The sequence below is a fragment of the Haemorhous mexicanus genome, chromosome 4 (assembly GCF_027477595.1).
Source record: "Haemorhous mexicanus isolate bHaeMex1 chromosome 4, bHaeMex1.pri, whole genome shotgun sequence".
In the NCBI taxonomy this organism is placed as follows: Eukaryota; Metazoa; Chordata; class Aves; order Passeriformes; family Fringillidae; genus Haemorhous; species Haemorhous mexicanus.
In genome coordinates this window covers 2,072,416-2,089,140 of record NC_082344.1, presented here as the reverse complement: position 1 = coordinate 2,089,140, position 16,725 = coordinate 2,072,416, and the positions used below count along the sequence as shown (strand labels likewise).

The following is a 16,725-nucleotide window of genomic DNA, read 5'->3' as shown; positions in this document are numbered from 1 at the left end:
ATTAATTCCCTCTGGGTGAGGCTTGTCAGTTTTCCCTGCCAGGGAGCCTGATGAATGTCCCCCACTGCTGCCTGGAGACTCTGCAGGCTCCAGCCCTGCCACTCCTTTGCAGGAAAATCCCCAGCTGATCCCACGAGCTCCCTCTTTCCAGCAAACCACGTCCTGATGCTCTGGGGATGCTCCTGGCTCAGGCTGTGAGGTTTTGCCAGAGCTTTGCTGAGGACCTGCCATCAGATCAATACCTCAAAAACCTCTTTATTCCTGACAGGGAGCCAAGAGAAATATCTCAGCTGCATCTTTCCATTTAAGCTTCACCTATTAAACATTTTAATAGTGGCAAGGAATCAGTAAATAGAAACTTAGCACCAAAGCTTGCACGTCCATGTGGCTTTGTTTCCTCAAGTTAAGTCACCGGGAAACCTCCAGAAACTGAAAGATGGGATAAAAGCTGCTCAGCATTTATTTTAAGGCTGACCTCCTGAGGCTCAGGATGCCCTTTTTTGGGGTCATTTTGGGCAAGCCAGGGGTGATTTTTATTGGGGGTGTTGCTCTCCTGTATGCTCCGGGCTGGGAAGATTTTTTGTCCCCTGCCACGAGGCTGAGTTTGTCTTATTTCACGGCTGTTCTCTGCTGCAGTGTCACAAACATGGGCAATGTGGTTAGAAATGATCCCCTGGAAAACAAGTCAAACATCCAGAGGAGGGTGAACCGTTCCTGGCAGCTATCTTTCCTGGGAACTGGACTGGCAAGCAATTGTCATCTAGAACAGTAGCTACTAAGTAGTGTTTTATGTAAATTGCTCTCTTTTCCTTTGCTAGTTGTGTTTTTAGTTAGGAAATTCACTTCAGGCATGTGATGTTGTGAATGCTTTCATTTTTTCCCCTCATTCAGGGTGAAGTCCAGCAGGATGTCTGTTTTACCCAGCGGAGATGAAGGGAGCTGTGACCAACATGAGTGTTCCTGGTAGGACAGCCTGAGCAGCTCCTCAGCAAACCTCAGCCTTCCCATCTGACATGAACAAACAAACCACGTGGACTTGTTCTACTTTATCCTGCTAAAAATCCCAGGGAAGTTTCCCCTCAGGGGTCTCCCAAAATCCCACTCCTTGCTGCCTGGGCCCTCCAGCTTGTGGCACAGCCTCAGTTGTTGCATTTCTGTCAGGATATTTCTGCTCCATTTGGGGTCAGGGGAGACAGCAGAACGAGTCCGAAGGAGAGAAATAAAGAGCGGCAGGTGGGAATTTGTGCAGGTCTGTCCCAGTTTAAAACTGAGGGCAGGATCAGTGCCAGATTGCAAGAAGATGTATTAATTTTCACTGCTTATAATCACTGATCCTGTGTCATATTTAGTACATCATCGTACACGTGCTCCTATTATGATTATTGCCCCACAGTATTCCACGGGAATATGGCGAAAGGAATGAACACCGCGCATTTACTGAGAGACAGTAACAATCCCTGGATTGTTACATTCCCGCGCCCTGCTGCCAACGCTTGCGACTCGGCTCGCACAGCGGGCGCAAACTCGTGTGATGTTATCCCTTTCCCTAAGAGAGAAGGGAGCCGTTTATTCCTTTTTCCTTGGCGGGGCGAACGCCAACGAGCGGAGCCGCCATTGCCGCACGCAGCCGTGAGGGAAAGGGGGCGGGGCCGAGCGGAGGGGCGGGGCCCGCGGGGAGGGGCGTGGCTCTGAGGCCGACTCGGCGCGCCGGAAGCGTCGGCGCGCGCCGCGCGCGGCCGTGGGCGTGGCCGGAAGTGCGCAGCAGCCGCGGCAGGCGGGGGGCGCCGCCATTACGCGGAGCGGAGCAGACCCGAGCGGGCCGCGCGTCCCCGGCCGCCGCCGGCACCCACAGGCGGGCCCGGGCCTCGGGGGGCCCGCCCGGCCCCCCTCGCCATGGAGGAGAAGGGCTTCGCCAAGGAGCTGGACCAGTGGATCGAGCAACTGAACGAGTGCCGGCAGCTGAGCGAGAGCCAGGTCCGCAGCCTGTGCGAGAAGGTGAGTGCGGGGCCCGGACGTTGGCAGGGCGGGACGGTGCCCGCGGTGTGTCCGGTGTTGGCAGACGGGCTTGCGGCCCGGGGATATCGGCTCTGGGAGGCGGCCTGCTGCCTGTGGAACGCCGGGCCTGGGGAGAGCGGGGTGGTGCCCGCGGGATATCGGGCTTTGGGAGGCGGGGATGCGCCTGGCGGGATATCGGCGCTGGGAGAGCGGCTGGTGCCGGTGGGTTTGGGGAGAGCGGGATGGTGCCGGTGGGATATAGGGCCCTGGATAAGTGGGGCGGTTTCTGTGAGATTGGACACGGGGTGGTCAGGTTGCTGCCTCTGGAGTATCCAGCGCGGGGGGCACCAACGTCCTGGTGTGCCGCACAACATGGAGGAGCCCCGCGCCGAAAAATGAACCCCGAGTCGGTGAGGAAAGCCGCTGATTTCCGAGGTGGGATCTCGGCAAGCAGAGGTGAGACCCAACCAGGCTCCCAGCCCGCTGAGGGGACCAAAATAGAAAGAGGAATGGTCGGATTAAGGACGCTGTCTGCTATTCTGGACAGGCCTTGGCAAACCGGGTTTGTTTAGTGGGGACTGGGAAAAGCCGTTTTCTCCCATCAGGAGAAAGGTCCTCAGACCTGTGCTGGGTGTTGTCTAAGCAGTCCCTCAACACTGCAGTCTGTGACCGAGGGAAGATTTTCCTTGCCATATTCTTCCAGCAGTGCTCCTAGCACTCCCTAACCCCCAGACAGCTTCTGTTTTCTTCTCCTCCTTTGCATTTTTTCAGTCCTATGCTGGGGCTGTCCCTTTGTCTTGTGACTCTTTCTCCAGAACTCCCTCATTTGTGAGGGAGCTGTGGCTGTTTGGGAAGCTGGAGTTGTGGCTGCTGTGTTTTGGGAAGCAGATTGTGGCTGGACACACAGGAAATAGGGAGAAGCTGGATGGGAGAGCTCAGCTGGAGGTGGGGAGGGTGTTTGTCCTCCAGGAGGCAGGTGACAGGGAGGTGTGTCATCTGTCACAGCACCTCGTTCTTCCAGGCTGCTGGAAACTGATGGAAACGACTGGGGCATGAAGGAAACGCTGTGCCCTGCACTGACTTGGCTTGTTTAAGTTTTGGGGAGTGGTTGTGTCACCCAGGAGAGAAGCTTACAAAAACCTTTGGGTGTGCAGCCCTGCCACAAAGCTGGTTTAGTTGGTTTCCTTGAAATTGTATTTGGAGAAATCCTCTTCTCCAGAACACTTCCTAGCACTCTTGTGTTTGGGGCTGATTTCAGAGAGGCCCAGCACAGTAGTGCCTTTTGCCTCAGGTGTCAGTTTGTGGTAGAACTGAGTACTAAAACAAAAACCAAAATGAAGTGGGGAAAAAAAATCCAAGAAAAATCCCAGAGTTATTTGTGTGGGTCATGGTTGGTTTTAAGTACTGGCACAGTGGGCAGTGATGAGGGAAGGACTGGAGACAGTGGAGCTGTGCCTAGTGATTGTGCCCTCTTAAAAGCTGTTGAAATCTGCAGCCGTGGAAGGACCTTGTGTCCACACCTGCCTCACTAGGCAGCTGGTCTGCCCCCTGTGGCTCATGCAGGTGAGGGAGGTGCTGCTCCTCAACATGATAACATTGTTCCCATTCTGGTAGTGTTTAAAATGGAAATTAGCTCATAATCCTGCAGAAATTCAGAGGCTGATAGAAGGATTAATTGTGGTTACTGCTGGAGCATTAAGGGAGGGAGTTGAGAGCCATCCTGCTTAATCCTGGTTTTTCACCAAGATGATGAAATGGACTGTGGATGAAGGCAGGGAAAAAGCTGTCTCCTGAGTTAAACAAGCAGCCATCCATGGCCATCTCTCTCCTTGCAGCTTCTCTTTCCTCTCCTGGTTCTTTGGAGATGTAAGAGGGGACACAGTCCCGTTGCAGGGAATTCCTGGTGTTGTGTTATGTTGTGTCGCGGCTGGCAATATTTTGGCGGTGCTCATCCTGGGGGTGCTGGTTCAGGAGCCTCTGGGAGCACCTGGGCACCTGGCAGAGGCTCTGGATGTCTGCTGCAGCCTCATTCCTGAAGGGTGAGACAGCTCCATCCCTGCCATCCCTCTGGCTTCCATCCCACTTGGCTGGTTCTCCTTCCAGCCAAGCTCCCTGAGGGTCAGTATCCTCAGCCCACTTGGTGCTACAGCAGCTGGAACAGTGGACCTTGGTGGGATAGAGGTTCAGGTGAATTTTGATCTCAAACTCCATGCCTGGCTTCAGATTCTCAGAGAATGAGCCTCTGTGGGTCAGACCAAGCTGAGGGAATGAATATTCCAGAAGCAATGGCGTTTTTCCTCTCTCCAAGGCTCTTCAGAAGCACCCAAGGAGCTGAGGTGATGGGCAAGCTCACAGCCAGCCAATGGGCTGCTCTTCAGAGGCTCTTTGAGCTCAGACAGGCAACCATTGGTTGGGTTTATTTAATACAAGGGAGGTTTATTTAATAAAAACTCCTAAAAGCTGCTGCTTTTTATCCTGACCTGGATATGGTTTTCATCCAGCACAACTGGGACAGATGCACAGGAAGCTGATACCATTAGTCACTGTTTTTTGCAACAAAGGTAGCTAAATTTTGACTTCCAAGTCATAGTTATTTATTAGCCTCCTGGTTAAGTAAGTGCTGATGATGCCAGGCAGCCTGCTTGCATCAGAGGTTTTTATTTTTGCTTTGTAATAGTGCTTTTTATTTTAAGTCATTTGATTTCAGTGTTCACACTGCAGGCAGATGCACTGTTAGTCACTGCTTTTCTGGGGTGTTTTTATTGATGCTGAGCATTTTGAGAGTCTTGTTCTGCATTAGAAAATGATCACGTGAGAGCAAACTGGGGCTCCCGAGCCTGATGTAAACCGGCTCTGCAGAGTTCAAGTGACAGCCTGGATGTGTCCACGTGCCCCCATGAGTGTCCTGCCCACAGGGTGAGCTAAAATGGGTGCAGGGGAACAGCTGCTTGGCAGCACAAGGAGCCACTCCTGTCACCTGCCAGCTCCTCCTTCCTCATCTCAGGAAACTTCTGGGTTCTCCTGGCAGCGACATTTCAGTTGGTGGGCCGGCCCCCCTTCCGAGGGTAGGTTTGAAGTGAGCCTGTTTGCCCTGTTCCTGTGGAACAGGAGCCCTGCTGAGCTCCAGCTTGGAACAAACCCCTGCCTGTTGCTTTGTGCAGCAGCCAGAGCACAGGGAGCAGCTGTTTTGTGGGTTTATATTTGTCTCTCCCAGAGGGTGGAAGCTCTCTGAAGGCGCTATAAATGCTTTTAAAGACGTGTGAGCAGATTTTGAGTGCTACTACTGCACTCACATACAGCATGTTCAGCCGTTCCCAGGCAGAGCCCATCTCAGCAAGTCCAGGGGCAGACCAGGATCCCTCAGGTGAGGTTCTGTGCAGAGAGCATGCTGGATGCAGTCCAAACTGTCCAAACTGCTTGGGGTGTAGTTATTCCTTCCAAATACATGTTTTTCCTTAAAGAGGCAAGGCAGCAAACATTGGAATGGGAATGCAGGCATCCTCAGAGGGTATCCTTGGGAAGCAGCTCCCTTTTGGCAGCACAGCGTGAGCCTTAGCTCATCCTGAGCTAAGGGATATGGCAGGGAATACCCAGATCATCACCTGCCTGTGACTGCTCAGTGTTGGTGATCTTCCAGCCCTTTTGTTTGGATCAGATGGAGCCATCCTGTGGGTGTTCCCTGTGCCTCGGATGTGCCAGGAGCGCTGATCAGCATCAGTCAGTGAGCTGCAGGCAGCACAACAAACCTGGTATTTGATAAGGATAATGAGGTGGTGCAGATAGGCTACATTGCGTGGTTGTAATTAGCTGAGGAGCTGCTGGGTGTGGAAGAAGAGATGACTAAATCCAGGGATGCCATCCCTCCATCTGTGGCGGTTTTGTTGCCAGCTGGGTACAGCCAGGGAAGCTGGTTGTGGCTCCCTATGTTCCAATTGCCTGTCTTTGCTTTCCAGTTGTGTGTGACTTGCCCCTAGAAGTTGCTGAACTGTTGTGCTTGGAAGAGGGTTGGAATTCTGGTGGACAAAATGTGCCCTGGGCAAGGAAATCTGGCCTTGCTGTAGTAAACCTGCTCATCCCCGTGCACTGGGACTTGGCAAACACCCCTTGTCTGTACTCACCCACCAAAGTGTTTTTGCAGTAGTCTGCTTGGGCAGCGGGGATCAGACTGGGTTTCCAGTGGGAATGCAGCAGAATAACATCACCTGCCTCTGGAGGAGCCTCCTCCCTTTGTGTCCTAAACGTGCTTTCCTTGCCAGGCTAAAGAAATCCTTACCAAGGAATCCAACGTGCAAGAGGTACGCTGCCCCGTCACCGTCTGCGGAGATGTCCACGGGCAGTTCCACGACCTCATGGAGCTCTTCAGGATTGGTGGGAAGTCTCCAGACACAAACTACCTGTTCATGGGAGACTACGTGGACAGAGGCTATTACTCAGTGGAGACAGTGACTCTGCTCGTGGCGTTGAAGGTACGGCTCGGGAGACTGGGGATAAAACCTGGGAGCTGGGAGCCATTTTCTCCTCCCGGTGGCGCTGCCCTTGGCTCGGGCATGACGGGCATAAATGAATCTGTGTCGGCGGCCACGTGCTGGGAGCAGAGTGCTTGGCTGCTGTGGGTGATATTCCATCACTCCTTGTTTCCATGCCCCTGCTAAGGAAGGTTCTGTCCCCCCCCAGGTGCGGTACCCGGAGCGCATCACCATCCTGAGGGGCAACCACGAGAGCAGGCAAATCACCCAGGTCTACGGCTTCTACGACGAGTGCCTGCGCAAGTACGGCAACGCCAACGTCTGGAAGTACTTCACAGACCTGTTTGATTACCTGCCTCTCACAGCTCTGGTAGACGGCCAGGTGAGTCTGGGGTGAGGAAAAGCCTCCCCTGCGTAGATTTCTGCAGGCTGTCTTGTCCGACATGCAGAGGAACAGTCCCAGACAATCCTGTAACTTGTGATCCCAGGGCGAGATGGCTGGGGTTGTGATTGAGTGTTAACAGAGTTAGACCCAGCTGGTTTGGAGGTCATTGCTCGCACTTAATGGATTGCTCTTTTCTTTCTGGAACAGATATTCTGCCTCCACGGTGGCCTCTCTCCATCCATAGATACACTGGATCATATCAGGGCTCTGGATCGCCTGCAGGAAGTTCCACACGAGGTAACAGAATTCAGAAACTTAAATATCTGCTGGTGGAAAATGCAAATGTTTTCTCACCTTGCCGTCCATTTAGACACCTCATTACACGTGGATTATGGCCTTTCCAGGAGCTAGAGCAGATGAACATGTGGGCAAAGCACACTCTGTGTGCTTTGATTAGAGCAGCCTACATAAGGAGAGCTGTGGGGGTTTCACAGCTGTTTTCCCCAGAATCATGGGATTTTTGGGCTTTCAGTCTGACTCAAAGAACAGGATTTGGCAGGGGAGGGTGTTTACTATCTTCAGCCTCCTCACAGATGTGGTTGTGAACTGACAACCACCACGTGAAGCCACATTGTATCACCATCCTTCCTCCCCAGGCAGCCCAGCCTCCTTCCTGTGGTGTAGCACCTTGTTACAGTTTCCTGGGGCCTGAAATCTGGGCTACAAATCCCCACTTGGAGCTCTGGGGACAGCTGGAAGTTGTGCTGGGAATGGCTGGGGCTCCTAGATGTGTGTTCAGTAAACTCCTCACGTGCCTTGCCCCGAGCAGGACGTGCTGGCAGTCTCACTGCTGTAAATACAATGTGTTTAAGCACCTTGCCAGAGATCTAACACATTGCTCCTGATCTCCCCAGGGTCCCATGTGTGATCTGTTGTGGTCGGACCCGGATGACCGCGGTGGCTGGGGCATTTCTCCACGTGGTGCTGGCTACACCTTTGGGCAGGACATTTCGGAAACCTTCAACCACGCCAATGGTCTCACACTGGTCTCCCGCGCTCACCAGCTGGTCATGGAGGTAGGGCAAGCACTCTGCTAGCCAGGGCTAGCAACACAGGGGCCCAGGGGGTCTCCTCTGGCACACCTTCCACTCACAGGTTTGTTGACACCTTTTACACAGGTCAGTACTAAAGAGAGGCTTCGGTCATGTGAAAACAACAACGTGAAGTGATGGGCTTTGTCCTGCAGCCTAAATAAGGGGATGTTCTGGCCTTTCCAAGCAAATTGCCCCCCTCCAAGTAAATTGCCAAGGGGGCTGTGTCACGCCCCATTTGTGGCATAATTTTTTCCATGCTGGCTTGTTCTTGCTCTGACTGCTGCTGCCTGTCTCATAGTGCTCAGCAGTCAGATGTGACAGGGATTATGCCATTTTTGGCTGTCGACAGGCTATTCTTGGATGTCTTGCTGGAAAAACGCCAGGTGGGTCAATGGAGCAGATGCCTTTTCAAAATCTAGTGCAGGTAGATCCCTAAAGCAGAACCATGTTCAGTCACTGGCATTCAGCAGGCAAATTGTCACTTGTGGTGCAGGAAAGCTGAAGGCATCCCTAAAAATCCCAAGGCTTTTTAGTGGTGCAATCCATAATTTACAAGTGTGGAGTGGATATCTCCTGTAGGCTGCTCGAAGCTGGTTTTGCCAGGCACCTGCTGCTGCTTCTTGTGGCAAAGCACCTATTTTGAAATGAAACTAAGTCACTTGGAAATACTTGAGGAAATCTGCAGTTTCACAAGTGCCTCAGAGAGTTTCAGGCCTGAAGAGGAACTGTGGAGGGGCTGAGGTTTAACAGAGGCCTTTTGTTTTTCCCTCTCTCTCCCTGGCAGGGTTATAACTGGTGCCACGACCGGAATGTGGTGACCATCTTCAGTGCCCCCAATTACTGCTACCGCTGTGGGAACCAGGCTGCTATCATGGAACTAGATGACACTTTAAAATATTCCTTGTGAGTATCCTGCCTTGGGCTGGGCTCTCTTGCTAGCCACTCTGTGAGGAATGGCTGGTCATTCCCAAAGGGGTTCTTCCGTGAAAAGCCAGCTCAGACCACTCTGGAATTAATGGGTGCTCTGCCTTAAAGTAAGCAGTGAGTTAAGCTCCTAGAAGTTCTTCTTCCTGGCTGTCTGGAGAGTTGGAGCTTTTGCACTTCCATCTCTTTATTGCCTAAGCTTGGCTATTTGTTTTCATCTTTGCTAAGATGGGGAGGGGAGGAGGGTCTGAATTGTGCTTTCAGCTGCTCCCCTGAGAAAGTGGTGACAGCCATCTGGGTCACTGATGAATTTTAACTCCCATGGGTTCTTGTTTTGGGGCTTGGAATGTTTTCTGTGCACTAGCAGCAGGAGAAGGAGCCTGGTGTTTAGTGGCAGTGGAAAACGACTTGTGGAGGAGGGTAAGTGATGCCTTTTTGTTTCCTGCAGCCTCCAGTTTGACCCAGCACCTCGTCGTGGAGAGCCTCATGTTACCCGTCGTACCCCAGACTACTTCCTATAAACCTCTCCCAACCTTTGTAGAAGGAAGTACACCTGGCATTTTAAAAGAGCAACAATATTTACACGTTTCTGTAAGAAATCAGGGTTCGTCTCAACTCAAATCCCCATCATGGACCAAAATGTGCCATACAGAGGACGAAGAGCATTTAGCACAACTTGAGACTGAATTCCTTACGACACTCTCTCTGTCCCATGCCCATCAGCCCGAAAGTCATTTTGCCTGCTGTATTTGTAGTCGTTGTTTTCCTTCTGGACTGTTCAGAGAGGAAAAGGTAACACTCTAACAACACTCATCTCCTCTGACGCTTCTTTGTACATTTTTAGTTCTAGTGTTTAACTGGCATGAATTAGAGTTTGTTTTCCAGGGAAGTGCACACTAACTTCATCCCCCACCACTCTTTATTTTATTGGAAAGACCGCTCAACTTAACTGGAGAAAGGAAGTGATTCCTGCTTGGGAGTACGTTGTCATAACCCAGATAAAAGCGTTCCCTTTTTAGCTCTATTCCCATTCTGTGCTGATCCTGCCCCCCCCTTTTTTTTTTAAATTGTTTTGGGGTATTTTGTTTATTTTGTTTTCTTTTGTTATTCCCCCCCTCTTCCCCTCTGTATATTTGTCCTGGAAGTGCTTGCAATCCTCCTCGCTGTACCTGAACCAATAAACTCGCCGTTGTCAGCCCCAACACGTGGTGTCGTGTAAGCCGGGCGGGACCGGGGCGGCACCGGGGGCGGTCCCGGGGCGGGGCGGCGGGGCCAGACCGAGCCTGGAGCGATGGCGGCGGCCGCCTACGAGCTGCTGGTGCTGGGCGGCGGCTCCGGAGGGCTGGCGGGGGCCCGTCGGGCGGCCGAGCTCGGCGCCCGGGTCGCGCTGGTGGAGCCGCAGCGCCTCGGCGGCACCTGCGTGAGTCTCTTGGGGGTGCGCCCGCACCGGGGGGGGGGAGGGACGGGGAAGGGGACGAGCGACGCGGGGCCGGTGCCCCCTCGCTGACCCCGGTGACTCTGGGATGGTGGCGGAACCCCCGGGAGGGGCGCGGTGCGGGAAGGGGGAGGGGAGGAATCGCCCTCCCGGTGTCCGAGCGGTGTGCAAGGACCTGCCTCGTCAGGCTGAAGCAGGACGGATCCTAGCCCCCCATCTCCACCAGCTTCTTCCCGGCCGTTTCCAAGCCGTTTTCAAGCAGGTGGCAGGATGCCGATGGATCCTGGATCTATGTAGCACAACTACAAGTAAAGCTGAACTCAAGAGCGTGGTGGGCTGGTAAAGAGCCAAAAAACAAACTGGTTCCTCAAGCAAGTGAGGTAGAGGCTCTAATTTCATGCCCTAAATGCATTCTGCTGGGAAAATTACCATATTCCCAGAAGTGCAGGAAAAGGATGGCAAACACCTTTCTCCTAGTAAATAATAGTTACAGGATGAATGGAAAAATACCCCGTGTGTTTGAAGGCCCCACCTTCCATATTCTCTTTCAAGGAAGTGAAGGAAAACGGGCAAACCGCAAGATCTTGAGCCTCCCGGGGTGGTTACACCCCTCTTTTTCCAGTAACCCCTAATCCTGCCTTTGTTTTCCTGAGCAGAGAGCTGGGATGTGGGATGCACATCCTTGGCACTGCCTTGGGAAAACTGGGCTTTGAGACTTGTTCTTATTCCCTCCAGGTCAATGTTGGATGTGTGCCAAAGAAGGTGAGGCTGTTCTGCCACTGCGTGGGCTGGGTCTGGTGTGGGCGCCTGCCAAATTTTAGGGAGGTGCTGGCACAGGGTGTGGGGAGGTAGCAGGGCCTTGGAGGGATGCTGTGGGTGCTCGGGGCAGAGGTGAGGGATCAGGCAGCCTGGCAGGGGTTTTCCCAGAATGGCAGCAGCACTCCTGAGCCAACCTGGAATTTGCGTGGGCAGGTGATGTGGAACACAGCGGTGCACGCGGAGTTTATCCACGACCACGCTGACTATGGCTTTGAAACTGCGGGTGTCAAGTTCAACTGGAGGTAGGAACTGGAACCAGTTGGGAACCAGCATCTTCCAGTGTGTGTCCCACGGGAGCAGCCCACTGTCCACTTCCTAGGGGTCCCTGGCTGCTTCCAGGCTCCTGTGGGCTGTGCAGAGCTGGTTACAGGGTTTGGGAGAACAGGGAGCCAACCTGGCTGTGGTAGGAGACTCTGGGAAAGACAAACGCAGGGAAGGCAGGCACAGAAATCTTGCTTTGGTGGGGAAAGGGTCACAGGGAGCTGCTTTGTTTTGTGGCGTGGCTGCCACGTGCCTGAGGGGTTGAGTCCGCAGAATCACGGTTGGGAAAGACCTTTGAGATCATGGAGTCTAACCCTTGACTGACCACCACCCTGTGACCTGGACCGTGGCACTGAGTGCAAGGTTCTTCCTGAGCTCTGCGCTTCACCTGCTGGCAGTGATGGCATTCCCTGCTCTGTTCCAGGACCATCAAGGAGAAACGAGACGCGTACGTGCGGCGCCTCAATGACATCTATGAGAACAATGTGAGGAAGGTGAGCGTGGGATGTGGTTATCCTGCAATCCCAGTGGCAGAAGCGATGGATTTTTGGCCACTTTTCCAGCCCCTTCCCACTGTGGAAGCCCTGGCTCCATTAGCTGTTCCCTCGTGCCGCTGTTAACCCTGTAACTGTAACTCCTAAGGCTCACATTGATGTCATCCGGGGCTATGGAAAGTTCACCGCGGATCCCGAGCCAACCATCGAAGTGAATGGGAAAAAGTACACGGCTCCTCACATCCTTATAGCCACGGGAGGGCGCCCGGCTGTCCCTTCCGACCGCGAAATTCCTGGTGAGCCTCATGACATCCCCCGGGCCCCCAGGCGGGGAGAGGTCTGCCCAAGCAAAGCAGGCTTTGGGAGGGGAAGGGGGACAGCTGAAGGGTGCGAAAGCATCTCTGCTTTGCAGGTGCCAGTCTGGGGATGACCAGTGATGGCTTCTTTGACCTGGAGGAGCTGCCCAGGTAAAGAGGGATCCATCCCCCGCAGCCAGGCGCCATCTCCAGGTGGCTGCACACGGCATTGTCACTTCTCCGCAGGCGCAGCGTCGTCGTCGGGGCCGGCTACATCGCGGTGGAGATGGTGGGGATCCTCTCCACGCTGGGCTCCAAATCATCGCTGCTCATCCGCCACGACAAGGTAGTGCCAACCCCTGTCCCCAGCTGCCACACCCAGCCCTGGTGGTCAGAGTGATTTCTGGCTGTCAGTTCCTGGTCAAGGAGGGTCTTGGCACGGGAGTAGTGATGCAGGGATGGTGGCATGGGAGCCATGGAGAGGGTGCAGGGGACGTGTTTTAGCAGCACTCACCCACGTGCCCGGCGTTTCTGCAGCCATGCGTGTCAGCACACCCGTCCCCTTCAGCTTTATTTCAAGTCACAACCTGAAAAGAGGAAGAAAGGAGAAGAAAATAATGGAGAAACAAAGAGAGGAGTTTGTTAACCAGAAGCACCCTAAATCTCTTGGGTTCCAGGAGCAGGGAAATGCCGGTGGAGGGGCTGCCAGGCAATGACTTTGCCTGCAGACCCTCGTCTGACAGGGTTGGGGGGTCCTTGCTCAGGTGCTGCGAACCTTTGACTCCCTGATCAGCTCCAACTGCACCCAGGAGCTGGAGAACACCGGGGTGGATGTCTGGAAGCACACACAGGTGGGAGAGCACAGAGCAGCCCTGTGGCTTGTCCCATCCCTCCTGCAGAGGCAGGGCTGGGGGAAAGCTGCCCTTTTGGGTGCTGCTTGCTGAGCCGTGGTTTTGGCAACATCCCTGCTTCTGCAGCATGGCTGCCATCTCTTGTTGCAAGGCAAAAGCCATCTGCCTTACCTTCTCCTGCTGCTCCTGTTCCCCTTAGGTCAAGAAGGTCACCAAGTCTCCGTGTGGGCTGCTGGATGTGACGGTGGCCTCGGTGGCACCCGGCCACAAGCCGATGGAGGCGGTGATCCGGGACGTGGACTGCCTGCTGTGGGCCGTGGGGCGGGAGCCCAGCTCCGACGGGCTGGGCCTGGAGCGAGTGGTGAGATGGCAGCACGTCCCCTCCGTGCTGCAGGGGGGTGCCTGCGGGTCTCTGGGTGTCCCACGGGTAGTTGGGGTTCCCTTGGGTCTCCAGAGCCTATCACAGGAGCCCCACGAGCCGTCCCACCCGTGCTGGAGCATATGTGTGTGCTGTTTGCCATGGCAGGGCGTGCAGGTGGACCCCAAGGGCCACGTGGTGGTGGATGAGTACCAGAACACCACCAGGAGAGGGATCTACGCCATCGGGGATGTCTGTGGGAGAGCCCTCCTCACCCCAGGTACTGCAGCCGTGCCCCCTCCCCTGCTCGGCCCCGTGGTGCCACGTGGCTCAGGGTCCCTGTCCCTGCCGCAGTGGCCATCGCAGCTGGCAGGAAGCTGGCCCACAGGCTCTTCGAGGGCAGGCAGGACTCCCGGCTGGACTACGAGAACATCCCCACGGTCGTCTTCAGCCACCCGCCCATCGGCACCGTGGGGCTCACCGAAGGTGGGGACACGGTGGGTGAAGGGGCTGGGGACACTGCTCGTGTCAGAGCTGCTGCTTGCATGCTTGAGATGCTGTGGTCTCCAGCAAGTGAGCCTTGACCGAAGGGCTTTGACTCCTCTTTTTGAATGTCCCCTGTGCATCCCTCTGACCCCTGTTCTGTGGCTTCTGCTGCAGAGGAGGCCGTGGCCATACATGGGAAGGACAAGGTGAAGATCTACAACACAGCCTTCACTCCCTTGTACCACGCTGTCACCCAGAGGAAGGTGAAGTGTGTCATGAAGCTGGTGTGTGCTGGCAAGGAGGAGAAGGTGAGTGGGGGCTGTTGGGGACCATGGCTGGCTGTCCTCTTGTCCCCTTGTGGTCAGCTCTTGGGCTGGGATCCAGCTCCCCCAGCCTCAAGCCCAAGAGCTCTCCCTAGGTTCTGGGTCCCACCTGGCCTCTCACTTCTTCTCCAAAGGTGGTGGGATTGCACATGCAAGGGCTGGGCTGTGACGAAATGCTGCAGGGCTTTGCCGTGGCCATCAAAATGGGGGCCACCAAGGCCGACCTGGACAACACCGTTGCCATTCACCCCACTTCTGCCGAGGAGCTGGTGACGCTGCGCTGAGCCTGCGGGCACCGACACCCCGGGGATGGTGGCAAAAATGTTTCACGTGTTTGCAAAAGTGCCTTACTGCTGGGCGGATGCCTGGAGGGTGTGTCTGTGGGGTGGGTGTGGCTTGCTGTGCAGCGCGAAGTAAACACGCTGATGCTGGCCAGTCTCTGCCCTTTACTCTTTGGTGCCTGCTTCCTGCCGTGCCCCGCCGTGCAGGGTGCTGGCACGGCCCATGGATGTGGTCTGGGAGAAGGCTGGCAGTGGTCAGGTTCCTCTCCTGCAATCCCTGGCACTGGGGCCGGGCAGGGAGCAGCAGAGAGTGGGGTGTTCCTGGGTGCTGGGGTATCCTGGATGGGCTCCATCCTCCTCTTTGTCTCATATCCCAACACCACTGGCTCTCCAGCTTGTCCTGACACCACAGGAGGAGTCCAGGCTGGGGGTTCAGGAACCAAATTCCCTGTTTCCAGCCCCATTTCCAGCAGCTGGAAGCTCCAGACCCAGCTGGGAACAGAGATCTGAGTCGAGTGGGGTTTTGGGGATCAGAACAGGGCACACCATGTTGAGCCTAGGCCAGGCACCTTCATGTCCTGGAAATAGGGACTGAGGCCTGTGTCTGGGGGGCACCAGCCTCATTTGGCCAGTTTTAGAGTCCTGTAATAAATAAATCAGGCATCTCTTTGGTTCAGGAATGGAGGTAAGTCCCACGTTGTTGGCACTTGGAGCCTCTACTCCCCACCCGGGCAGTCTCGGGGCAGTGAACCAGACTCCAGCCCTGTCTGGGGAGTGCGAGTGGAGGCTCTTCCAGGCACTTTGAGGTTTTGGTCACAGAGCCCAAATCCTGCCTTTGGCCTCTCACCCCAGACTAGTGAGAGACGGCAGGAGCCGGGGGCAGGCTCAGGTGTGCAGGGCGGGACTGGGGACATTTGTGCCCCGGGAGTCGCTCCCCTTCCTTTCCCCTCCATGCTCCTCTATCATCCAGGTGCTCTTTGCAAGGAAAAAATAGGAATTACACCACGGACAAAAGCATTGACAGCAGAACTGGATACACCTGGGCAGTGAGAGCGGTCCATGGAAGTCAAACTGGTGACCATCCAGAGGGATTTTAAATCAGATACTTGCAGATTTCATTTCACAGGAACTCCAATTTTTTTGGCACCTCTTGCTTACGTGCTTCCCTGTTGGAAGAGGTCAATTGGTCTTTTTAATGACCAGATTAGCCAACACAGGGAAAAACAACCAGCATTCGCTGAGCACCTCCATCACTTCCATATCCATCTGCAATCAGGGGCCGATGGACAGCAGCCTGCCCTGAACAGGCTCCGGGTGGGACTGGATGACCCCTGAGGTCCTAAACCAAACCGTTCTGGGGTTCCGTGACAGTTCCATGAGCTCTCCTCGAGTTTATTTGGCATCCTGTCCTTCCTTCTGCTCCCAGCAGATGGTGCCGCCGTCCTTCCAAATAGATGGAAGCGTCCTGGGACACGGATGGGCCCTGCCGCTCACCGAGCCGTTTGTAAAACTAAAAGGACAATGTTCTGCAAGAACTCCGTGATGAGGATTCCAAGCTGATGTTCCACGGGCTATGGGGGAAGCAGAAAGCAGCGGTTCCCTGCAAGTCTCAGTTCCCTGCAAGTCTCAATTGCCTGCAAGTCTCAGCTCCCTGCGTTGTGGATATTTTGTTGCTTCCATGAGTAACACTTCTCCATCGGAAGCTCTTTGGATTCCAAAGTGAACTCGCCGCCTTTGGGCTTCCAGACAGAGAAGATGTGAATATGGGGAAGTGATGGGGAGACAGAGAACTGCAGCAGTGTGTGTGTTTGTGCAGGGAGAACTGGGGTAGGAATTTTAGACAAAATCCTCTGACCTGGATGCAGGATCCTCTCTTGGCCAGAGGTTTCTCTGTCTGTGGCTTTTTCAGAGCATCCAGCTCCGGGCCCCTGGTCCAACATCCTGGATTCTGGAATTCCATCTGCTGTGTCACACAGGGCAGACCTGCCCTTGCTGCAGTGTCTGTGTGTGGCTGGAGCTTCTCAGCCTCCATTTACAGCACGTGATGATTCCATACATTCCACGCTGAGTTACGCTGGAAAAGAATTTGTTGGTTTCAGTTAATATTGGGACAATTGTTCTCTCGAATTTAAACGATTTGTTAGAGGATTAATTTTTAAACTATGGCAGGAATTAAAAGGGGAGTGTAAAAAATGGAGAATTTATTCTTATTGAAGAATGATTCCTGCATCCATGAAATCATGAATTGGAAGTCTGT

General features: G+C 54.4%; 2 protein-coding genes across 3 annotated transcripts; both read left to right on the top strand.

Moving 5' to 3' along the window:
* Positions 1-1,782: 1,782 nt before the first annotated feature.
* Positions 1,783-10,066, top strand: PPP2CB (protein phosphatase 2 catalytic subunit beta). The gene is made up of 7 exons (XM_059843588.1): positions 1,783-1,995; positions 6,252-6,461; positions 6,670-6,843; positions 7,054-7,143; positions 7,761-7,922; positions 8,725-8,843; positions 9,313-10,066. The coding sequence occupies exons 1-7, from the start codon at positions 1,894-1,896 to the stop codon at positions 9,383-9,385; spliced, it is 930 nt and encodes a 309-aa protein (XP_059699571.1). The 5' UTR covers positions 1,783-1,893; the 3' UTR covers positions 9,386-10,066.
* A 79-nt stretch (positions 10,067-10,145) lies between these two features.
* GSR (glutathione-disulfide reductase) lies at positions 10,146-16,668 on the top strand. Of its 2 annotated transcripts, none has more exons than XM_059843585.1 (13): positions 10,146-10,284; positions 11,035-11,061; positions 11,272-11,360; positions 11,804-11,873; positions 12,022-12,169; positions 12,286-12,340; positions 12,416-12,515; positions 12,934-13,020; positions 13,220-13,381; positions 13,547-13,658; positions 13,733-13,864; positions 14,039-14,172; positions 15,898-16,668. In XM_059843585.1, the coding sequence occupies exons 1-13, from the start codon at positions 10,156-10,158 to the stop codon at positions 16,009-16,011; spliced, it is 1,359 nt and encodes a 452-aa protein (XP_059699568.1). In that variant the 5' UTR covers positions 10,146-10,155; the 3' UTR covers positions 16,012-16,668. The 2 variants fall into 2 exon arrangements, with proteins under 2 accessions (XP_059699568.1, XP_059699567.1); XM_059843584.1 differs by lacking the exon at positions 15,898-16,668 and adding an exon at positions 14,322-14,618.
* The last annotated feature ends 57 nt before the right edge of the window (positions 16,669-16,725 follow it).